The sequence below is a fragment of the Centrocercus urophasianus genome, unplaced genomic scaffold (assembly GCF_019232065.1).
Source record: "Centrocercus urophasianus isolate 14NV4802_14NV808 unplaced genomic scaffold, USGS_Curo_1.0 seq_15, whole genome shotgun sequence".
In the NCBI taxonomy this organism is placed as follows: Eukaryota; Metazoa; Chordata; class Aves; order Galliformes; family Phasianidae; genus Centrocercus; species Centrocercus urophasianus.
In genome coordinates this window covers 43,981,140-44,006,045 of record NW_024884697.1, presented here as the reverse complement: position 1 = coordinate 44,006,045, position 24,906 = coordinate 43,981,140, and the positions used below count along the sequence as shown (strand labels likewise).

At 40.1% G+C, this 24,906-nt stretch overlaps 1 protein-coding gene across 7 annotated transcripts; it reads right to left on the bottom strand.

The window, feature by feature from the left end:
* Positions 1 to 276: 276 nt before the first annotated feature.
* Positions 277 to 24,824, bottom strand: NEDD1 (NEDD1 gamma-tubulin ring complex targeting factor). 7 transcript variants are annotated; one of them, XM_042816101.1, is made up of 15 exons: positions 24,742 to 24,824; positions 24,133 to 24,276; positions 22,553 to 22,647; positions 21,371 to 21,487; positions 19,406 to 19,546; positions 13,049 to 13,278; positions 11,873 to 12,074; positions 10,745 to 10,931; positions 7,858 to 7,989; positions 7,605 to 7,667; positions 6,921 to 7,144; positions 6,013 to 6,172; positions 5,627 to 5,783; positions 3,901 to 3,967; positions 277 to 2,605 (listed from the first exon to the last, which is right to left on the bottom strand). In XM_042816101.1, exons 2-15 carry the CDS (start codon positions 24,266 to 24,268, stop codon positions 2,501 to 2,503), a joined length of 2,016 nt encoding a protein of 671 aa, XP_042672035.1. In that variant the 5' UTR covers positions 24,269 to 24,276; positions 24,742 to 24,824; the 3' UTR covers positions 277 to 2,500. The 7 variants fall into 7 exon arrangements, with proteins under 7 accessions (XP_042672035.1, XP_042672041.1, XP_042672042.1 ...); XM_042816107.1 differs by having other exon boundaries at positions 22,553 to 22,643; XM_042816108.1 differs by having other exon boundaries at positions 22,553 to 22,643; positions 24,133 to 24,279; positions 24,742 to 24,816.
* Positions 24,825 to 24,906: the final 82 nt, after the last annotated feature.

The window sequence follows — 24,906 nt, the reverse complement described above, 5'->3', positions numbered from 1 at the left end:
TGGTGACAAGGTTATCCTTCCACCCTGAACATCTGCTTGAACATTATTTTTAGCTGTGAACATGATCTTTCTGTCATGATTCTAATAACCTCCAAGCTGGAAGGAGGAAGAGTGCATCTGTTCTTTACTCCAAAAGCATGAGGTAATACAAACACTTTTGTGAAGACAGAGAGGAAGCAGTCATTTACACATTCCTTGGGACAAGTTTTTGGCTGCAACGAGGTAGCAAGATTACAATATTAAATTGTCACCTTTAAAAAATAAGTTGCCACAATATTTTGTTTGAAAAAGTTAAAACAAGCTTTATTTTAATGTATAAATCAGATCTGTGTACAAGGCAAAACATCCCCCTATAGTGGTAGCGTAATACATCTCCTCGCAGCATGTGTGGCCACTTGTGCTACCCTAATCCTGAGATATGGAAAAGAAGTCCTAAAATATTGAGAAAGGCCAAAATGTATCCTTTCAGTCACTGCTGTTATATTTGTCTGTTTGGGAACTAAGAAAAATATTATTCAGTTCTCAGTCACAAAAACAAAGTATCTACAAGCCAAATACCCTGGATACTCACCTAATTCCCTGCTGTCATCTGGGTATACCAGCAAGAGCACTTGGGGAACAAATTAAGAGATGCAACTACGCAAGGTTACTTGTTAATGCAGCAAAACATGTTGAAAAACTGTAACATTTTTGAAACCTTCAACTCCTACTGTCTTCAAAAACTGTGGTTAATGGGTCGACTGAAGTTACATCACCTATAAATTATTTTTTATGTTCTCTATATTTTATTAAATTACAAAAACAAAAGTTTATTCTACTCCACATCCTTTCACTATGAAGTTATGGCATAGAAATACATTTAAAAGTTTATGAAAGGCAATAGTATTAAGACTGCAGACATGCCAAGTCTTGTCTGCAATACTGAAGATGACTTGAACACCCTCATTTTGATACGAGGTTTTATTTGTCATTAACTGACATTAAAAATTAACTTTTAAAAAGAAGTTAAGATAGTGAAAAGATATAGTCTTGTTTTGTTTTTTTTTCTTAGTTTTACAACATTTAAAAATAAGTTACATTATATATTATGGCTTTCTCATTTAGTGGAGGAGTGCCACCATGACTTCAAGCACTTGATGTTTTAACTAATTAACTCACCACATTTGCAGACTTCCCTTGCTTGAGATTTAGTGATTTCATGAAAAGAACGAAGTATTAGTGAGAAAAATTAAGAAGCCTTCAGAACAATTTAAATAGCAAAAAGCACTTCTATAGAAGAGACTTTTCAGAGGAATTTATAACTGAACACTAAAAAAATTTAATTCCATTATTAAATGAAATTAAATTGATGTTTTAATTGAATTTAGTCTCTTGGCTTATAAAAAACAGGCCAAGGTAAATTTCTCATGAACTTCAGCAGGCGGGATTCGATACTGAGCTTCACTTCAGTGCACTTACACACAACTATGATAACATTACAACACTGACGTAATAATTTCTCCTCAATGCCATTTGTTATGTGACTCATACACCCAAGACATTAGTTAAGTTTGGTTTGCAGCTGACCTCAAAGAAAAAGGCTGCAATAATGCTAAACCACAGTCAAAACTGTAACGCAACTGCTCAGTATTAAGCATGGGCCTCTGTGCATTAAAAAGAACTGGAGGGGGGGGTGGGGGGGGGAGCAAAGGTGCTTAAATCAGACTGAAGGACAGCATTCACACAGCGTTACATTATATGGCTGAATGTAATTATTTTTTGAAGTCTAAGGCTGCATTCAAACTGGGCAAACTATGACAATATCCAAACGTGTTGGTAAAAACAGGTTTCTAGATTCACAGCTGAAGTCGTGCAACTAAAAAACAACACTATGCAGTTGAAGTAGTGTTTGCAACAACAAAGTTCACGGCAGACAGGTTTCAGAGTTACATACACAACAAGCAAGGTGATGAGCACTGAATTTGGGAATATGTTGAAACTTAGTTTTTACTTAGGACCGAAGAGTTGCCAGCTGAATAAGATTAACTAAATACTGCAGGCTCCGTGTCACGTGGAAGATGAGCCTTCTCTCTCCTTCTCCAAGAAAAATAGCTGAAAGGCAAGCTACAGTGATTGTTTCTGACAGCTATAAAATACAGGAACAGATAGAAAAGTCAGTATATCAAAAAATTCTTATACAAAAAGCATCTGTCCTATTTTGGTTTTGCTTATAAAAAGGCACTTCACGTATCACTAAAACTCTGATAAAGTAGTTTCCTTTCAGCTTCTCTATTCGAAGGATGTATTTCAAGATTGCAAGCACGCCTAGGCAAACTTTATGTGGTATTTATCTGTTAAAAATCTTATCATTTCATACAGTATCTGACACCATTTAGAAAAGATTCACGTTCAAGATAATAGCAGGTCTTCCCACAGTGCTTCAGTGATGATGGACAACCTGTCACAAGCAACGCACCACACGCAGCGAGTTCATGCTAACAAAGTTAGCGGTGGGAATCTTTCAGAAGTGAGTCCTCAGTCTTTTGTTTTCCTCTCGTAGTCTCTCAATTTCAGCTACCAAGCTTTCATTTACAGAATATCTTTCAAGTAAGGCATGCATTTCGTTCTAAAGAAAAGAAAAAAGCCCCAGTAAGCAACCATACAATTTTTTTTTCCCCATCCATTTTCATATCCCTTTTGAAAATTAAATAACTTAAATAATACTGTTTTTAAATTCCTGGTAAGGAAAGTAAATTTTTTTTTTTTTTTTAAACATACAGTATTTTGATTATTAATACATTAGTGAATATTTTATCAAAGTCTATTTTGCATTTCTTTAGGATGAGATTCTGCTAATGCAGGTCCCATGAACATGTTTGGTATTGAGAGGAGGTCTTTTCACTGCTGATCTAAAGAACTCAGTTTCATAGAAAGGAGAAGTTAAAGTACACAGAACACAGTGCAGCATGCATGTGGTAACTGTAAGTAAAGCAGTCCATATAAACTCCATCTACCTCCTACTTCGCCCTGCTCTTGGTCCTTTACAAAGGACAGCTAAATTTGATTCCCTTTCATCATAACTCCTGAAATATGGAATTGATGATACCTATTTTATACATATGTTTACTTACTAAACACAAAATAGTTTAACAGATTGCATTTCCTAACATTTTCTCCCATCTTCACTTTCATGTTCTTAATAAGCAAAAATTGATTTCCTGTTTTGACAGAATAGCTGTCACACTTTGGTATTACTAGAAATGAAAACTATTAAGACCCTCATTGGGCCAAGAAGGCCAATGGCATCCTGGCTTGCATCAGAAATGGTGCTGCCAGCAGGAGCAGGGCAGTGATTGTCCCCCTGTACTCAGCTCTGGTGACTCCTCGAGTACTGTGCCCAAGTTTTGGACCCCTCACTGCATGAAAGACATTGAGGCCCTGGAGCGGGTTCAAAGGAGGGCCACAAAGCTGGTGAGGGGTCTGGAGCACAGGGCTTGTGAGGAGCAGCTGAAGGAGCTGGGAATGTTCAGTGTGGAGAAGAGGAGGCTCAGGGCAGACCTTGTTGCTCTGTATAACTGCCTGAAGGGAGGGTGTGGTGAGCTGGGGGTCGGCCTCTTCTCTCATGTAACTGGTGATAGGACCAGAGGGAATTGCTTCAAGCTGCACTAGGGGAGATTTAGGGGAGGCTGGACATTAGGAAATACTACTTATCTGAAAGAGTGGTCAGGCAGTGGTGGTGGGAGGTGGTGGAAGTCACCAGGGAGGTGGTGGAGTCACCGACCCTGGAGATGTTTAAGGAGTGTTTGGACCTTGTGATGAGGGACATGGTTTAGTGAGAACTATTGGTGATGGGTGGATGGCTGGACTGGGTGATCCTGTGGGTCTTTTCCAACCTTGGTAATTCTGATTCTTTATACATACCAACTGCATATGGAATTGTTTGATCATCTCGACCTGCAAATTCACAATATCTCGATGGCATGCTTCTCTGGGGAAAGAATTACAGAAGGATAATGCTTAATTTTATTTAGGAAGCAGCAATTATCTCCAGTGCTGAGTAACCGGAGCTCTACTTCTTCACCTTTGCGACATTATGAAATATCAGCCTAAAAACATTTAAACCACACAGCAGACTCCCCTGCCAGTTATTTTCTGGAAGATTTTAACTTTGTTTAGGAACTTTTCCATTTAGAAACAGAAATACGTACAAGGTGATATCAAGACGGCTTTTTCACTTGCAAGCTGTTAACTTATAATCCTCATTTTTACCATGCAAAGCTGATTTTCATTTCCTAGATCACAAGCAACATGGTGAGATATTCATCTGCCACTAAAAAGATATAACTTCAGTGCATCTCCCCCGCAATCCTTCACAAAAAAAAAGCAGGCAAGTTCATATGCTTCTCCTGAAGATTGGCAGTGCCAATGCCCTGTGCTAAGTACTGTGGTATTGGTATCACTGATATGACAAAGTAAGGTACTTCCTAAGTTGTCACACATGGATCATTGTCCCTTCCTAAAACATACAGCATACACAAAAGGGTGTACGATCTTCATTTTCAGCTTCCACATGTTGTTGTGCTGCAGAACTCCTACTAGAGGCAAAACATTTTTCTCATGTATGTTAAGCGCAGATGCCATCTTAGAGACCAGAAATGTTGGCTGTTTCCCAACAAAGCTCAAGAGATGAGTGGTTTTTTTTCAATTCAAGGAAATTGTGAGAAACAATTTCCCAAACTCGAGATCTCAGACACTGGAAGTAGAAATCTAACTACTTACTTTCCAGTAGTGAGATGCCAAAAAACAAACTTTAAAGAGAAAGGAAACTCAATCCATAAAATGCATTTTAAATCATGAGAAAGTTTTCAAATCAGACGTGCAATTATAGCCAAAAATCCCCAGCAGAGTTTTACAACATGATATTCTTATTCAAAGCTATTTAATAACAATCAATGTATTCTTCCACCAGCAGATACAGACATCCATAGCAGGTGGACCTCTTAAGATGGTTTTGTGTTGCTTTTTGTCATCAAGACATCAACGCCTCCCCTGCCCAGCAATCGTTTTCCTCCCTCTCTTTGTTTCCTACATGTTATAGGAAAGGAAAGTGACTCTATAATCCTTACCTAACCCTTCCGACTCAGGATATTCTATGAATCTATGATTTACAGCACAAAACCTTTTTATGCAAAGCTTTGCCAACAGAAATATACAAAGTGATTTACCTTCCACATGCAAAGCAAACAACAATCAATCAAAGCCAACACAAATCAACCGTCCAACAAATCACAGCTCTTCACAGTATCAACTTTAAGAGAAGAAATTTCTCCTGCTAGGACTACAAGGGAGGGAAAGAAGTCAGCACAGGGCTGCATTATGCACCTCATTATGCAGATAAATTTACTGTTTGAGAATTATTCAGTCACTCTGGAAATATGTTAGCAAAGTCACACACACAAAAAAATATTCAGAGACATCAATTTAATTAAACACTCACGCTGTTCAAAATAAAGTCTCATACCTAGATTTTCAAGATTAAGGCTATTCATGGTGTCATCTCCTAATGCGAGTAAGAAATATGCTACAGCAAAATTTAAAATATCTTACATGTCACTGAAAACAAAGTGTTCTGCATACATATCAGTACCTGAAGTCATCCAGTGTTTCTTGTATCATATTCTGAATGAAGTTTATTTGGATTGATGTCAGAGGTGCATTTAGTCTGCTACTCCCAATGGTTTCTACTATTTTCTCTGACAGTGAGTTGGCAACTCCAGTAGTGACAGGTGAAGTTATCTTTGGACCTTTACAATTAACAAGAAATGCATAAAGATACAAATTTTGAACAAGTTTTTTCATGCACAGATAGAGATGTCCTAAGAGAGCTATCTGGATTTACAAAGGAATCCAGACTGAGCGTTCTGTTTTAATGTTAAATCCATTTTAACAGGTTTTGCATCAGTTCGCAATGAACCACATTTACAAGTGGACTGAAGAAAAAAAAAAACCCACAAAGAAAACCAATCAACTTACTTGTTGAGGTAGTACCATTTACTGCCACATCATATGCAGGGTGGGCCTGAATATTCTTCACCAGTTGCTCATTTGTTTCAAGACTCTTGATAGCAGTGGATGCTGGTGGAGGAGGACTTAAAGCTCCAGATTCTGCATTGACTGAGCTGAACTTTGAAAGCTGAATATCAAAATCAGAAACACAACCCTACTTATTACAATTATCGAACTGCGTTTGAAAACTAAGTTAAACATCACTTGAAAAGCAAGTTTCCAAGAACACACAGCTTTCAAACACTTTTGGTTCCAAGAAACTACTGATAAATAAATGGTTTTTTTTCCTTCTAGTAACACACTTTAAAAATTGATTGCTAAAATGTCTCAAAATTGCTTCAACTGCAAACACAGAGAAAGGAGTGCAAAAAGACCAGCACTTTAAATTTTCACATCAAACATCTTGAGCCAAAGTTTAAATATCACTCCTAGTAAACCCACACCTCTCAAAAAGAAAACAGAAGCAGCCACGGTCTCGGCATTAGCATGTCAAAGGTATCTCACAAAAGAATTTTGGCAGAGAGAACAGGGAGAGAAGCTGCCGGACTCGACCTAATAAACAATAAAGAAACATACTGATGCAATCTATTAATGATATTTTTGAATGTGTTATTGTTATTAGAAAAATCAAAGATATTCTACAAGTTAGCCCAGTTTTGTCTCACATGAACTTTTGTAATCTGAGTTTAATAGGAATATACAACTATTTTGCATTGCTGAAAGCCAACATACTTCAAACTGAACATTTCACAAGTTGTGTCAGTGCAAGAAGAACTGAAAAAGATTAGTTGGGATGCTTAAGAATCTTTCCTTCAAGTAGAAATACTTCTGTCAGATGCTAAAAAGCACTCATAACAAGAATTGGCACAGTATACCTGCTTTAAGGATTCTTTAGTTTCTTGTTTTCCAAGATTCATTTTTTTGATGTCAGTCTCTGGATGTTCTTCTTCTTCTTTAATTGGAGATCCCACTAGTGCATGCAATGGGCTAGACCGTATCCCTTGTGTGCTACTGCCCACTGGGTTTCTTTTTACTGGAAAGCCTGTGGTGAGCTGTGGGAGAAAATCCAAACCTGAAAGGTAGGACTGAAAATCCAGACCTAAAATGAGAAGGGAAGGGTAAAACACACAAATTTTAAAAGAGAAAAAAAGAAGAAAACAAAAGCAAAACACAATCACACAAATGATAACAAAAATAAGCCCACATATCCGCAAAAACGACAGAGTTCACCCAAAAACACAGCCCACCAAGAAAATGAATCCCCAAATTCTCCTTATGCTGTCACTATCCACTTGAAAGTAACAAAATAAAAGAAGCCTCTATACACCACTACCAATTTCCTATAAGGACAGCAAAACCACTTTAAGACCATATTCTTGATTTCCTGTTATCACATGTTGAGTTTTAACTCCTCAGCAAATTAGACAATTTCCAGAAAAGTTCATCAAGTTCATCTGTTTCAGTGCCTGCTTGCATCATTTGACATCTTTCTGTGGTTATGATGAAGTTAGCATAGAAGAATGAGCATAGGCTTCCAGAGACCACAAAGAAAAACATACTGAAAATATCTTTATCATCTCCTTTTCCTGGAGGATCTTCATTTGCTTTAGATGCAATAATATCTACAAAACAGGAGAACATACACAGTTCTTTAATTAAATGAATATTTATGAAGTTTTCAGATAATTGTATTCAGTTAATAATTAAAGATAAATTAAGAGACCAAGTGAGTATACACAGGTCAAAATGTAATGCTATGCAGATCAATTTTTTATTTTTTTTTTTAAACAGATTTCAGTATTAGCAACTTACCATCTCTGACAGGAGAAAACACATCTCCTAAACTACTTCGACCCAAGTCATCGAAATTATTTAAATCTGCACTTTTCCCATTATCTGTTTCTTTCGATGGAATCACATCCAGGCTGCAGCTATGGGGAAGGCCTTAAAAGGACAATAACACTCAGTTAGTGACTGACAGTTTCAAAAATAACATACGTTATCCCTAAATAAACTCACAGCAAGCCTCATGCCTGCTAAGTCCAGCAAGTACTTCAGAACATTCTACACATTCGGATTAGAAGGACGACTTGAACTTCCTCATACAAGCTGTCATCACAGGTGAATATCATACAATCACAGAATGGCCTGGGTTGAAAAGGACCACAAAGATCATCTGGTTTCAACCCCCTGCTCTGTGCAGGGTCACCAATCAACAGACCAGGCTGCCCAGAGCCACATCCAGCCTGGCCTTGAATGCCTCCAGGGATGGGGATCCACAGCCTCCTTGGGCAACCTGTTCCAGTGTGTCACCACCCTCTGTGTGAAAAACTTCCTCCTAATATCTAACCTAAATCTTCCCTGTCTCAATTTAAAACCATTCCCCCTTGTCCTATCAATATCCACCCTTGTAAACCATTTCCCCTCCTGTTTATACTCTCCTTTCAAGGACTGGAAGGCCACAATGAGGTCTCCCTAGAGCCTTCTCTTCTCCAAGCTAAACAAGCCCACTTCTCTCAACCTTTCCTCGCAGGAGAGGTGCTCCAGCCCTCTGATCATCTTAGTGCCCTCTTCTGGACCCACTCCAAGAGCTCCACGTTCTTCCTCTGTTAAGAGGCCCGAAGCCTGGAGTCAGTAAATATGACTAAGAGATATTTAGTAACAAAGATTGAGCTGATTTCTTTCTTTTTAAAAAGCTGTGGAACTGGATAATACATTCATTTCAGCTAAACTTGCTTCATTAATCATGTCTGTTCACAATGTAACAGGTGAAATAGCTAGCCAATGGAGCTTCTGCTGAGAAAGTGATCACATTCAGAATATCAACACTTGAACTGATTCTGCAAGAAAGGAAATCTGCTTCAGTAGGCCATTAAGGGGAACTCCATGAAGTATCTACATTAAAGCTTACCTAATGGCAGGATATTATCTGCTTACTTCTAATATCAGATAATCAGAGTGGAATTACAGCTGCAGATAAAAGGAATTTTCCCTAGACCGTCCCCACTCCACATCCAAGACCCATTCCCGCCCCAGTCCAGGAGAGAAGAAAAGCTATCTTTCAGACATGTAGCATGGACAGCTGTCTGCAGAACAGAAACATATCTTAAAAACAAAAAAGGAACACCAAAGTAATCATTCAAACTACAGTTTTTAAACTAGGAATTCACAGAGCAGTGAACTGAACTGCTAACATAACCAAGCAAATATTTTTCACAGTTTACTATGCTTTAAAAACTGGATTGGGAGTATAAGCAAAATGTTACTCCACCCTCACTGAACTCTCAACTCCAACAGTGCCTTTATTTTGCTTGAGACCTATGCAAAATGCATTAGCACTGGTTGACACCATAATAAACCTCCTACGAATCAACAGCCTATAAATACAAAAGCTTTATTTAGCAACTACTTTATTAAAATTAAAACAGTTTATAAACCTATAGCCACTTGTCTGTATGGGATTACTTGTTCAAGTGATCCAAGTATAACTATGAATGGATGAAACTACATGATCTTTGAGGTCCTTTTCAAACCAGGCAATTCTATGATCTTCCTAACTATACTTCCTTCACTTTACAAGCTGAATATTTTGCTTTGCAAAACATGTTTTATTTGATAAACCTTTATTTTCTTCAAACGTGAACCTGTTATGAATGGTCCTATTTAAGGGGTAACAGTCATCACGCTTTTGAAGTGTAATGGCAACAAGAGATAGTAAACTATGAATTTTTTACCTTAAATAAAATTTTTCACACTTTCACACTAATGTTGATTATCAACTCTTCTTGAATACATAGGAATCATTTTACTTCACCTCACAATTCACTGCATGCCCAAGGGAGGTCATTAATACATGTCCCTGTGGACTGCAGTGGATTATTGCCTAATTAGTGTTGCTAAATGTATTTCTTCTTATTTAAAAAGTGTGGGAAAAGTGCTGTTGCTTCAGAACAGCTTAAAGGAATCTCCAAGAATCAAACTAACAGTTACTGATGTGACCATATTTTAAGAACTCCTGAATTAACTAAAATTAAGAGTACATTCCACACAGTGGCAGAATTTTAGAATAGCACTTAGAATTCTTACCAAAAATACTTATTAATTTCAGAAGCAAAAATAGCAAGTACAGTTATACAACTAATCATACTTACAACTACCTTTAACACTTTCCTATCGTGTGACATAAGATTAATACAGCACAGTTCTCACCTCAGTTTTTGTTTTGTGGGTTTGTTTTGTTTTGCCTGTGCATGTGTTCGGTTTAGTTATTTGATGAGGTCTGTTGCTCCAATTTATTAACAGAATTGCAAATCATTAGCTCTGCATTCCATATAGACTTTGTGACCCAAAGTATATTATAAACATAAGGATAATTTGCAAGAAAGCAAAACACGGAAGAGTCCCACAGTGTCATCATGGAACTTTCCCTTTAATACTTGTATGTGTGTAAGTAGTCTATAATTCTGGACTTGAAGCAAGAGTTTCTAAAGTAGGACCTCGTTCATTTCCCACAGTCTCAAAGCCTGTCCAATGCAGCAGGGGAAGCTGAAGAAGGTACAGATGTGCATGCACATACATTTCTTCTTTGAAGTAAATGCCCTTCCCTCAGTGTAATTTTTCTATTGTAATGGTCAAAGCATGAAATACTCCTCCTATCTTCCACATTATACCAAATACATGAGTAGGAAGAAGGCACTACCTGTTTTATCCTGAAGAACCTCTCCCCCTTTACTCTCATTTGTCAATGTCAGATGGGAGGAAATAGCTGCTGATGCCTGAGAAGCTAGATTCCTGATGCCAGTATTTGGAATTCCTGCAAGATTACTACCAGCTTTGACTTCTGTTCTTTTGGGTACAGGTTTACTTGAGGAACCCTTAAGGCTAGCCTGAGGAAAAAACAGAACAAAGTAAGAGAAGTTACTGTCTGTTCAATTAGAAGTAAGAATATAAGCCAATATTCTTTCTGTTTCAAAACACTAAAATCTGTTCAATTTGCAAAATCTACCTAGGAGATGCCTTAACAAACATATGTATGTATGTATGTATTATGACATATATCATTCTGGATATATCATATATATCCATATCATGGATCTGCAAGAGAATTCCAATAGAACTGAAGGTGACAATGAACTGGTACTAGCCAATTATAATCCTAGGCTTAGACATAGGAACAACAAGAAATTACATTATTAGTAGAAGTTGCAATGGGATAGTCAAACACCAGCAGCAAGCAAGCTGGAAGAAGAAGAAAGTCTTGGAGCAGTTAAAAAGAAAATACACTTCAAACATTCTCTCCCACCTCCAGCGAATTGGCATTTATGTTTTTTGGATCAAGTAGAGCCTACTTAGGTCTTGGAAGAACCTCTTAAGCCTTCTATACTATTTAATCAAGTTCTCCACAGGCAAAATACTTCAAGCTGGGCTGCTGTGTGTCATCCCCTTAAGTAAAAGGGGTTAGTACAGATCTTTGTGCTACTGTCTGCAAATCCATTTAGGATGCCACAGACTGATCTGCAACGGCAACATATTCACACCAGGAAGTTTAAGATTAAAGTTTCACTCATCTCTACGTTGAAAATTAGAAGGAAAAAAAAAAAAAAATGTCATTAACATTCTCTTGCTCACATGAGACCGAGTGATTTATAAACCTCTTATTTCCATGTCGTATGAATCATCTTTGCTGGCATTTATAATGCTTAGAAACTCATTACTAACATTTCTCAGATCTTAAGCTTACATTTTGCTTTTATTAATCTACACACTGCATAATGAAAAGGAGAATTTTTGGTTTGGGTTGTTCATAGGTTTTTTTTTTGGCTTTTACCTTGGAAAAAGTGCTACTGAACTGAAGACGTATGCATGTCACACAGCCTTTGTGAGCAATAACTGTTTTCACTGGTGATGTCAGTTTCCTCAAGTCATACTGGCAGATTTTTCCCCGGGAACTTCCTATAGTCAAAGTAGTACCATCAGGCATGAAGTTCACTGTTGTCAGAGGATGATCTGCTACTATTGTTGTCAGTAATCTTCAAACAGGAGAAAGAATAAGAGAAAAGCTTTTGGACTTCTTCATCACAGTGTTAATTTTACTATTAGACTGTTCAAAACACAGTACCTATTAAAAAACAGCTTTAAGAATTCAACCACAGGTCAGTAGTTGAAATCCTCTTGTGCCAAATAAATTCAGTGAAATACCTTAAGAAACAGTGGCTTAGACATACTAAGTGTTGAAGCTTAACCAGTGAGGAACTGTATGTGCTCCAAAAGATTTCATCTTCAAAGCAACCGGTTTGACATCATCATTTCTAGCAGCAACCACACTGCACATATCCTTCAGTTGCCCAGGTCTGTCACTTCTAACCTCCCCACTCTAGAAGAACTTCAGGTCTGTATTTGAATCCTTCTACTACAGCCGTCCAAGCTACAGCCAAACACTTGCTTTTATTCAGCTAGACTAACAGCACACTCCAGACTAAAATCAAAGTCCCATGAAAACACTTAGTACCCCTTACTACTTACTACTTACTTAACACTTACTACTCTCTTACTTTACAGCCCCATCACCTCCTTTTTCATCCAACACCCTGTCCATATTTAAGGCTCAGCAGCTCTGTGCACCTTACAACAGCTGTGTCTCGTATTGCAAACTAGAAGAGCAAGCAAGCTAAGCCCAGGTGGCTGCAGGTCCTCACAGGCCACAACAGAAGCCAACTACTCTCCAGCAATAAGAAAAGCCCATACTTAAGCACTTGCAAGTGGTCACTCATGCAGCACTTCAATTAGTTTCCATTTTAATTAAAACAAAAAAAAAAACAAAAAAAAAACAAAAAAAAAAACCAGAAAGGGTTTTGGAACAGGTTCTCCAGCAGTAATGCATCAACCACTTCAACCACTCTGAACACAGTCTGAATTTAATATTTAATGTCATAGCTGGACGTGCTTTTTCAGCTCATAAAACGTTCATGTCCAACAAAAAATCAAAGGTCTTTAAGATACTCACTTTTTACTCGAAGTGTCGTAGAGATTAATTCTTTTATCCAAACCTACAGTTACAAGGAGCAACTCATTTACTGGAGAAAAGCAGATTTCTGAAGCTGGTGCTTTATGGGTGTTTTCAAAATTACGATACGGGTTCTGAGTATTTACATCCCACAGAGTTACATTCCCACTGTCAGAAACACTGCCCAACAAGGACTTCTTAAAGGATGAGTATTTCAAATGTCGAATAGGCTGTGAGACAAACACAAATTTTAGTACCACCATTAGACATCACTGAATTACCTTAAGCACAGGCATTAGAAACACAGAGGTTAAGCTACATTACTCTACAAAGGCTGGCCACTCTACACACACAAATATAAAGTTCATTCTGCATTATAATTCCCTTTTTTACTGTCAGGGCAGCATGTGCCCCGATCAGCAAAACAGTGGATGAGAAAAAAAACTGGAGAAGTTTCTTGATTTTGAGTACATAAGAGCTCAACATATACATCACATCAAAGAAGTTGTTTAGTTCCCCTGCACTGATCAGGCAAGTATGAAGGTCCTGCAGGAGACTTCACTCTATGGGCTAGGACCTTGAAACTGGATAATATGTCAGGCTCAATCACATGAAGCCTCGTTATCACCAGACAATGTAATATATGAACTTACCTGTATTTCAGAAGCAGACAAGTATTTTTTTCTCACCATCTTGCTCCAGAGGATGCCTCAAAACCTCACTGCACTAATATTAAATTACAATACTCAATCTCTAGCTCAGTTTTATTTATGGCTCACTTGCACTAAATTCACTGTAGTGACAGCAATAGCATCACACTTAAGCTGTTCCTAGTTACCATCCGTCAGACTCCCTGCAACATTTCCAGTCTGAATCTCTTGAAAATGGACAATCAAAAATTCGTTATGATCATGAAAACATTTGCTACTGCCTCTCCAAACACAGTAACAGTTCCTTTGTATACTGCAAACAGCTTTCTGATGCATCTTAGATTGCATGTTTTTTGTGATCCTCTGTTTTGGTTGCTCATTGCCGTTTTATCATAGAACCATTTGAGTTGGAAAGGAGCCTTAAAGGCCATGTGGTCCAGCTCCCCAGCAATGAGCAGGGACACCTACAGGTGACCAGGGTGCTCAGAGCATCCCCAGCCTGACCTTGCATGCCTCCAGGGATGGGGCATCCACCACCTCTCTGGGCAATCTGTGCCAGTGCCTCACCACTCTTACTATAAAGAACTATCACAACAGACCCTGCTAAAGAGCCTGTCCCCCTTTCTTACAGCCCCCACTTTAGGTACTGAAAGGCTGCCCTCAGGTCTCCTTAGAGCCTTCTCTTCTCCAGGCTGAACAGCCCCAGCTCTCTGTCTGTCCTTACAGGGAGGTGTTCCATCCCTTGCATTATTTCTGTGGCCCTCTTTTGGACACACTCCAACAGGTCCCTGTCTCTCCTGCACTGAGGACTCCACATCTGGATGCAGTACTCCAGGTGACATCTCACCAGCACAAAGTAGAGGGGCAGGATCACTCCCTCACCACACTGCTTTTGAGGCTCCAAGGAGACCTTTTGATGCAGCCTAGGATACAACTGGCTTTCTGAGCTCCAAGAGCTGCTGGGTCATCCAGCTGCCATCCTCAAGTCCTTTTAGGCAGTTTTATGATCAATAGGTCCTTTTCCTTGGAAACTTTCAGGATTTTTTTATACTGTCACAACTTCTTACTCTACTTTCTAGCATAACCCTCATCACAGTGCACTGTACTAAACATTATCCTATTTTTCTCTTCATTTTACTGGAGATATTTGTTGGATTGTACGCCTCCAGCATAATTTCTAGCATTTATACTGCATGTCTCACTGGAAGCGTAGGTGCCTAACAAAGGAGAGGTGCCCTCAACTGTGTATTCAAGCAAGACAGAGTATGAATCGATATAATTAACATGAACCACTACTAGACATGATGGAGACATTTTTTACTGGCATCTTTCAATTTGTCTCCATAGAGTAAATGAATTACATGATCTACATGGGACACATTTCCATCCCTCACAATTCTCTAACTTACTTTCAAATCCCTCCCTTACTGCCCCAACATCTGCTCATGTTCTATGTTTGCCTTCTTCCATCCCTCTGCCCACCACTTTTATTCTGTCAGCTCTCCTCAAACCTGCCTTGTTATCCTTTCAAGCCTTCCACTTTCATTCCTAATTTTCCTCCTCCTCAAGCCCAGTTCTCGTGTCTTTCATATGACATACCCTTCCCATATTATCTCCACTTCAACCTTCTCATTGAAGTCATTTTACTTCCTCAGAGCAGTTTCAGTTCAACTTTTGTTGACAGAAGACATGTGAGGTGTGAGGAAAGCTCCCATTCACTCCTCACTGTCACTGATCAGGTCAACAACAAGCTTCAAGCTTCTCTGGTGTTAAGGCAACTGCTAAACCCATACTCAAGGAAACAGGAGGCTGAAACTCAAACACACTTAAGCATGTTGCTGAATAGAAGTGGGTGTCTGTTTTCTAAGCTAGCAGGAAAAATCATTTCAAGATTATTTAGAACGCAGCAGTGATTTGTTAAGAGCCACTTTTGGGAGCTAAAGCTGTCAAGGCTACAAAGAAAAGAGCAGGTATGAGGAAAGCTTCACTGCACCTCAAGTACAGCTCCTGGTGATTCCTGCTAATTCTGCATGCATAGAACTTCCATAAATGTTTTTAGCACAAGGTGCTGAACGGGCAAAGAAAAAACAAAGCCCTCTTCAGAACACTACCAATCGATGCAGCACAAAGCATACACATCTTTTTGCCTTAGCTGTGACTGAAGTAGACGTTCTGCAGGAAATGAAAGTACATTTAACTTCACACCTCACAGCAAAACAGGCAGACCAGGCTTCTGACAATGGTTATCCCATTGCTCAGGATTGCCCGCACTCAGGGTTTTCCACCGTTGGGAAACAAATGACACAGTCAAAAGTAAACACAAAGTAGTCCAGTGCTATCAACTATCTCATTTAAAGATAAAGAAACTACACTACCTCCTTTCACCTCAGTGAGCCTTGTAAGCGAGAAGGCAGCTGTAAACCCAATTGATAGTTTAAAAAGCTGAGGGCTATTTCATTATCCGAGGTGACCAAAACTCCTCACATCTCAGCCAGCTGATCAAACAGCTAAACTAAATCCTGTTGCTAGGAGAATAGCACAAGGCAGCGAAGCCTTGAACAATCATTATGCTTCAAAACAAACTTTAATTCAACCTCACAACAGCAAGCAGATAAGAATCTGGTAGTCTTAATGAATACCAACAGCAAAGACAAATTATGGGATCTGCAAACAATTGGGTGTAAGGACTGAGCTCTAAGAAAGCACAAAGATGTTTCTAAATCAAAATCAATTAATAGAATATAGGCCAATACTCATTTGAAAAGAGTATTGTTTAAAGTCACAGAAAGCACTGCAACCTTGGGCTATTCTGCTGCTTGTAGAGTCCACACAATTACAGAAATTAACTGGCAAGGCAACTACATTCCATCACATGGAATCAAACAGAGACAAGCTCAATTTTATAAGGTTAGTCTGACCTCACATTCCCCAACTGCAGAAAAGTTACTAAGGAGTGGTGACCCTTACTAAGCCAGACAGCTTTGCCAAGACCAAGCAGAACAATACATCGTGTATCTATTCAAGCTCACCCTCAGAAAACTGTGCCCCTAAACTATAAATCAAGTAGAGGCTTTTTAGATTTCTCTAAGGGAACTACACAAGCCTTCATGCATTTGCTTCACTGCGCAATGAATCCTGCAATCCCCCGCAAGTATCAATTGAACTCCCCAACAAAAATAAAACTTCTTTGCACAAAAGAACGGAGATCATTAGTAGGACATGAGATAAGCTGATAAACCAGGACACCCAAGCAGCCATCACACTACAAAATCACAACTCAATTCCATTTTAAATTAAGACCGCAATCAAATAACTGTCCCGGCTTAAAACATGTTAGAGGCCCTTTAGAAAGCGAACAGTAGCTCCGTGCTCGCAATTACTTTGATTTAACACTTCAGAGATCTTTAGCCATCTTAAAGGTCACTCAGCTTTGCAGCAGGCCTCTTGATTTCATCTGCCAAAATAGCTATTCACTGCATCACTTACTCCTAATCACTTCTGGGTGGAAAGAGGAGAAATCTATCAAACAGGTTGATGCAAATCATCCTTACCAGAACTTAATTTTCCAACTAACTAGCAGAACAATCCCCACTCTAGATATTCATCTCAGACTTTTAATCCACCCGTGGAAATTCCTGCAGTCCCTGTCTCACATCCGTGTTTTTCACAGCAACAATCAAATCAGAAAAATGAACTGACTAGACAGATGGATTTTTAAGATCAAGCCAAGCATGAAGTACAATTTTGCTTCAATATAACTATGAGACTATGGTGATGGATCAAAGATACTGCAGCACCTGAAAGTAGGGTCTGAACTTAATGGAGATTTTTCAACAGAAATACGCCACAATCTTTGTGATGCTGCAAAGCCATAAGACATTCTTCATCAAGTTATATTGCTCGGGCTAGAAAGGAGAAAAATTTAACTTCCTACTCCATCTGCAATCTAACATTAAAAAATGTTGTTGCAGTAACAGAAAACTATGGCATAACTTCAGTATTCCCCACTACAAAGGTCCCCACACTGGCTCTATGAAAGTGGCTCAATAATAAAAAGGGAAAAAAACATTGGGAGCACAACGCCTTAATTGTTCCTGAGCTAAAAATCACTGTAAGAACTCACTTTGGAACATCCAGTGGGACAACAGAGCTCCTTCACTATTGCAGAAGCTTTGATAGCAAGCCTTGATATCCTAACCATACTCAATAATTCTGCAATATTTTCTGAGTCTGCAAAAAGGAATTGCAGTGGAAATCCTACCAAGGCCCTTCAATAGTACACACAGTTTTCTATTTGTCTTTCACAGTTTTCCTTTGAACTAGTTATTCAAAAAATCTCACTTAAGTACCTAAGTAGGTAATATAAAACCTCAATGATCTTACTCTGTGAGCAGCTGTGCAATTTTAATCTCCAGATTAAATAAATGTATTATTTTCAAACATAGGCTTACATTCTCATCTACTGTACAGATGGCTCTGCTCAGTTGTAAATGATTAATTTGGATAAATCAGAAACCAGGCTACCTATTCTACTCATGGCAACAGACATTGAGTAGAATATTGAAATCCTGCTTTGATATGTAGAGCTGACTATATTTTGTTCAGTCTTAAGATGCACAGAAGTTTGTTCTTGAGGCAGCAGAGCCTAGAAAATAATACCTGCTGTAAGCCGTATAAAAGTAAACACACCTTCTGAGTGGAAAAATACTGATCATGGCCTGAATGGGTGACAAGCCCATGAGAAAGAGCTCACGTTAGCTTGAGAATGCAAGTAAACTGCCTCTAGCTTCTGCACACAGCTAGAAGAAACTTGTGTGTGAGAAACTGCTCTGTAACTGTAAACAAGTCTTGCTGCTTTCTACAAATATACATATATATATATAGCCACAGCACTAAAGGGTTGTGTGGACATCTGGCTGGCCTGCTGCTACCCCTACCTGCAGGGGGAAACCCCAGGGCAGGCACCCTACCAGCTGGCACCACCAGTAACAAAGATTAGGTGGAGACACTACCAGCCAGCTGCCCCCAGTACCCTGAGTACCCTTTCATTAAAGTGCTGGCTGTTCTCTTGCCTCTGTGTACTATCTTTGAGATCAGTAAGCCTCATGCAGAAGCACTGGAGCTTCTGCATTACAGCTGGGGTAGTAGGAAGTCCCTAGGAAAATAACACAGGCAAGGGGGAGGGAATTCCTCTGCTAGAGAGAATCCCAGGTCTGTGAGGGTAATCCCAGGTGTGAATGGAACTCCACGTGGTATGCAGTTGTGGAAGTAATAGAGAAGTTGAGACCGTAGCAAGAGACAAGGATGCACCAAAATCACCACATGAACTCACTGCAGTTCCACAAACCAACAACATCAGCAGAGTCGAGCAAGGTCAACAGTGAACCAGACCTGACTCAGAAAGGGCAAAACTGTGCTAAGGAGAACTGGCAAACTGGGATTACACCTCCTAAGTTTGGACTTCCATAATACCTATTATTTAAGGCTATAATAAATAGAGATCTGCTTTTTTTCCTCCCAATTAAGGCACTCCTAAAAACATTCAAAAAAAAAAATAAAACAAAAAAAAAAAACAACATTCTGGCAGCTTTTAAAAATGCAGTACAGCTCTTAATACATACTTCAAATTTCTAAACACTAGATGCAAATTTAAGCTCCACACACAACAGCAAGTTAAAATATACTTAACATAATTAACAGATCCTACCTGACTGCTGTTATAACCAAAGGGAGCACTGGATAAATTGGTGGTAACACTGTGTAGGATTATTTCACCACTCAAAGATCCAGAAGCAATGTAGCAATCGTTCCAATTATATGCAACACATGTAACTTCATCTTTATGATCCTGTGGAAAAGGGTAGGAGGAAAAAGGTCAAAACATTCAGAAACAAAATATAAGTGTTTTAAAAAAAAATCATAGCAGTGCTAAAGCATCTTTAACTGTGGTCCTAAGTGAGGGCAAATCATCTATTGAAGGGATCATCGAAATTATGCATAGTTGAACATTATAATATTTTTTACATTATAGCAATATTTAGATAATTCATATTAGATCAGTTAAAAAGAGACAAACAGCCACCAGTTTTGCATTCACAATTTCACTTACTGAGTCATGCCTGGCATTAGCTCTACCACAGTACCCTACAAATAGTGATAGGAGAAGGGGCTTTTAACTAAAAGAGGTAAAATTCAGGTTAGATGTTTGGGGAAAATTCTTTACTTAGAAGGCAGTGAGGCAATGGCACAGGTTGCCCAGAGAGCTGTGGGTGCTCCATCCCTGGAAGCTTCAAGGCTAAATTGGATGGAGCCCAGGGCAGCCTGATGGAGTTGGTGGAGTTGGAATGGATGAGATTTAAAGTCCCTTCCAACCTCAACCATCATGTGATTCTACAAAACAAAGCATCTTCTTGGTTTGAAGTACCAGAACAGCCATTACCCAAAACACAGCCCTTGAAAAAACACCAGAGAATATCAATATAAATTCTCGAAGTAGGCAGTCTATTCTGAAAATTTCAACATAAGTTATTATAGACTTGTACCCTGAAGTCATCAACTTAAGCATGGTTATTAAATTTGCAATTTACCATACATAAAAAACACTCAGTTAAATAAGACACACAGGCATTCTAGCTTCTACCTATGAACTTGATCCTACAGATCCATGACAGAGAAAGCACATTATTGCAACTGGCAACAAGTTCTGGAAGTCATGTAATCACAGAATCACAGAATGGCCAGGGTTGGAAGGGACCTCAAGAATCATGAACCTCCAACCCCCCTGCCATAGGCAGAGCCACCAACCTGCACATTTAATACTAGACCAGGCTGCCCAGGGCCCCATCCAATCTGGTTTCAAACACCTCTAGAGACAGGGCATCCACAACCTCTCTGGGCAGCCTGTTCCAGCACCTCACCACTCATAGAAAGAATTTCCCCCTGACATCCAACCTAAATCTTCCCTCCTTCAACTTAAAACCGTTTCCCTTTATCCTGCTGTTATCTACCCTTTCAAAGAGTTGATTCCCCCCCTGTTTATAGGCTCCCTTTAGGTCCTGGAAAGCTGCACTGAGGTCACCCTGCTGCAATGAGGTCTCCAGGCTGAACAAGCCCAGCTCCCTCAGCCTGTCTTCACATGGGAGGTGCTCCAGTCCCCTGATCATCTTTGTGGCTCTCCTCTGAACCCTCTCCAACAGCTCCCTGTCTTTCTTGTACTGTGGGCTCCAGACCTGGACACAGTACCCCAGATGGGGCCTCACAAGGGCAGAGTAGAGAGGGACAATCACCTTCCTGTCCCTGCTGGCCACCCCTCTTCTGATGGAGCCCAAGATACCATTTGCTTTCCAAGCTGCAAGGGCACACTGCTGGCTCATGTTAAGTTTCTCATTCATCAAGACCCCCAGGTCCTTTTTCACAGGGCTGCTCTCAAGGACTGCTCCTTCCAGTCTGTATGGATGATTGAGATTTCTCCAGCCCAAGTGTGAAACCTTGCAATTTGCTGTGCTGAACCTCACTAGGTTCACCCGGACCCACCTTTCAAGTCTGTGAAGGTCCCTCTGAATGGCATCCTTTCCTTCCACCGTGCCAACCGCACCACTCAGCTTGGTGTCATCAGCAAACTTGCTGAGGGTGCACTCAATGTAAGCTCCAGTCCCTCTCCAGCCAAGCTTACCTTAAGGCTACGGTGAACCCTTCTGGATTTGAGATCCCAGATATGAACGGTGCTATCAAGGCCCCCACTGGCAACATACAAAGAACTGGAACTTAAGCTCACACACGTCTGTTTCGCCTGACAGGGAAGGAGGGAAAGGAAAAATTGTACGTTAAAGTTAAATAAGAGATTTCCTCAAATTGCTTATAAGCACAGTGATGATGTTTTCATCTTCATGAATGCACATACCTCACCGACTGATGGATCTATTGGCACACCACAGTCATTGCCAAACATGAAGCATTTCAAGTCCAACCCAATTCGGACATATCTTCAATATATTTCAATGTTTCAATATTCTAATTAATAAACTCTTCAATGCTACATTCTCCTTTCACCATTTTAAATTATTTGAGCATCTTTTCCTTCAAAATGCATTTTCCCTTTAAATTAGAGGTCTCTAAAGTATAATCATAGACTTCTATTTGGGTAGAGACTCTTCAAAAGAAACTGCTAGGTTTGGGGAAAAAAAAGCCCTCGGAATATTAAGAAGTTGTCTAAGTCACGTACTTCACATTCCCGAAACATGACAAAGAATACTAAAGCAGCAAACCTCCTAAGTCCACAAAGTGCTTCTTTTTAAAGTAATCACTGAAGTGGCAGCTTTTGGAAAAAAAAAAAAAAAGTCAATCTCAGCAACAGACCCACAGCGAGGACAAATTATTCAGTTCTATCACGTTGAAAATTCACTTTTAAGTTCCTGAGATTTGAAGTAAAGAAGAAAAAAAAAAAACCCCACACAAGTCCATCTGATTACTGACATGCTTAAACTGGAAATGATAGCATTGGGTTTGTCTCAGATTTGGTGGAATCTCCACAACAAACTGTCCACCTCTGAAAGCGTTTGCTCTGCACACCTAAAAGCCACTCTGCACACCTTCCAGGACTTCCAATGTAAACGAGCACGACAATAAGGAGAACAATTAGAACGGTTTAGAAGACAAAAAGCCATTGGAGTAACCCTGCCAAAACCAAGTCTGGCTTCCTGAAGAGTTTATAGTGCCACATGTCCACTCTATATACACTTCTGAACTTTTAACTCCACCATAATTAAACTGATAATCAACACGCAGAAGAGATGAGATGCAAACAATATGCGTGTGCACACACACACACACACACACACACACACACCATACTTACTCCTTCAGCTACTTCAAAAAGTGGAACAGGTTTACTTTTGCAGCTTGACACAGCGATTTTATCCCCAGCAGCTGAAGCACTGACCAGGAAGCTATCTTAGTGACAAGTTATGGATGATAACCGTATCATACTTTCAATTAATACAAGCAATTGTGAGTCACCCTTACTGAACAGATAGCAGGTGGGCCAAACAAGCTGAAGTACTTCACCTTGAAGGACCCTAGAAATAGAAACACACGGCTAATTAATGAGCTTCCACTAAGAAGCTCTTGCAGCGTTTGCTGTCTTGCTTCCCAATACAAAGCAGTGCAATTGCTTTCAGAGGAGAAATATCTGGCAGATATTGTTTAAGAGCTCTTCCCTGCTAAGGCAGCTCACCCAGCCTGCGTTCCCTTTTAACCCCACACCCCAAATACAAGCTCCTTTAGCACTGGAGTTCAGAGAGACGCCTGCTGCTACCAGAACAAATTGAAAGAGTGAAAAAATTGAATGAGAAGTCCTGCTCATGATAAATGTTAATTAAACCAGTTTGTCATATTGTTTCTGGAGTACAATGAATACGTTTGCTAGTTTGTCACTCTCTACATGGAGAAGGGGGGGAAAAAAGGAACACCTTTAATTGCACCAAGTAGGTCAAAGTGCTAAGAAAAGTCTCCAGTATACAAATAGAGAGCAAGGAAACTGGCCCTGCACTCTACTCCAAACTATTTGGGTAATCACTCAAATCTGCATCCCCTACGCCTTTAGGCTAACACCCATTGTGATTCTATATTTGCTTATTAAGAACGCAGCTCATTGGGCTGGATTTAACACCATAGAATCATTAAGTTGGAAAAGACCACTAAGATCACCTAGTCCAAACAAAAGGATGGTATGCAGAGCGGTGACTGCTATTTCTTTATTTCCAGACGTTTTAGCTTAAAGAACTATGCAGAATGAAACTCAACTCTTTACATCTAACAAGCATACGGGAAAAGAACAAAGCAGGACAAAACAGTGTCTATACTGAAGTTTACTTAACAACAGACATAGATATATACATAAGTGTGTGTATATATAGACACAGTATATATACATAAATACACACACTTGATGTATAAAGATACACAGACCTTGTTTCCCTGCCCTTCCTGCTATGCTTAACCTCTGCCTACAGAGTAAGGGGTGAGAGCAGATTGCACTTACATTATGTTTTTTCTCCATAGATGTAGAATTTTACCACACCAGCAAATGAGATGTTTTCAGCCTTGTCAATAAATTCAGCACTACCTTGAAAGTTATAAATGTAATCACCTCATGAAAAAAAAGATAATTAATAAGTTTTACAGTTGGTTGGCAATCCAGGTACATCACCATCATTAAACATGTGTTAACCTCCTAAAGGAGGACTCACTTCTTCTGAAGCCTTTACCAGCATGAGTTTATTTTGTAAATCATTTCAGCACAAAGAACAGAGCATAGAGGAATCTTTTCACACAGTTCAGTCCGACATCAGGCCTGTCATTTACTGCAAGACAAATGGAATATGATGGCATCGCGCAGAGCACCCACAGAACTGTGGCTGAAGCTGTAAAGGATACTATTGCTGGCCCAGCACAGAGAGCTGACGGGATGCGGAGACGTATGTGGGTTGAACTGCTCCACCACAGTCAGAGATGAGGAATCCCATATCTTAATATCATCCCCTGATGAAGCAAAACGTATGCTTTCTTGCATGGCTGCACCTACTTTGCAAAACAAAAAATAATAATAATAAATTAAGAACATAGAACAGGTCACTTTACAAGAAGAGGACAACCCCATTCAATGCCGTTTCCTCGAGAAGAAGGTAATTTACTTGGAGCGTGAGCTTCTTTTCAAGGCAGCTTACAAATGAAAAAAGCAGGCAAACCCGCCATGCTGCTGAGCGGGCCTGCCGCTGTGAGCCAACGCGCTGTGAGCCGAGGCCCGGTCCGCCAGTCCCAGCCCTGCGAAGTTTACTCCCGTTTCCCCGCCATTCGGGTAACTTGGAGCACCAGCAACACGCACCCCGAGAGGACTCCAACCGGGAGCTCTCGGGACGCTCCCCCACGGCTTCAACTCTCCGTTCTTCCCTCACTCAGAAATAGAAACTGACCGTGAAGCCCCAGGCCCGCAGCCCCGCCCCTCCCCCGGTACCCCTCAGGACCCGCTCGGGCCCCGCCGCCCACCTGCCCCTCCCCGCCCGGCGGAGCCTCCTCAGGGCCCGGGCCCGGCACCACGAGCCGGCCGCGCCGATTGGCTCAGGAGCCGCTGCTCGCGGTTCTCTCCGGGGTCCGGCGCTTATTACCGACCAATCAGCGCCGCCCCACCGCGCGGGCCGACTTTCCGCGCGG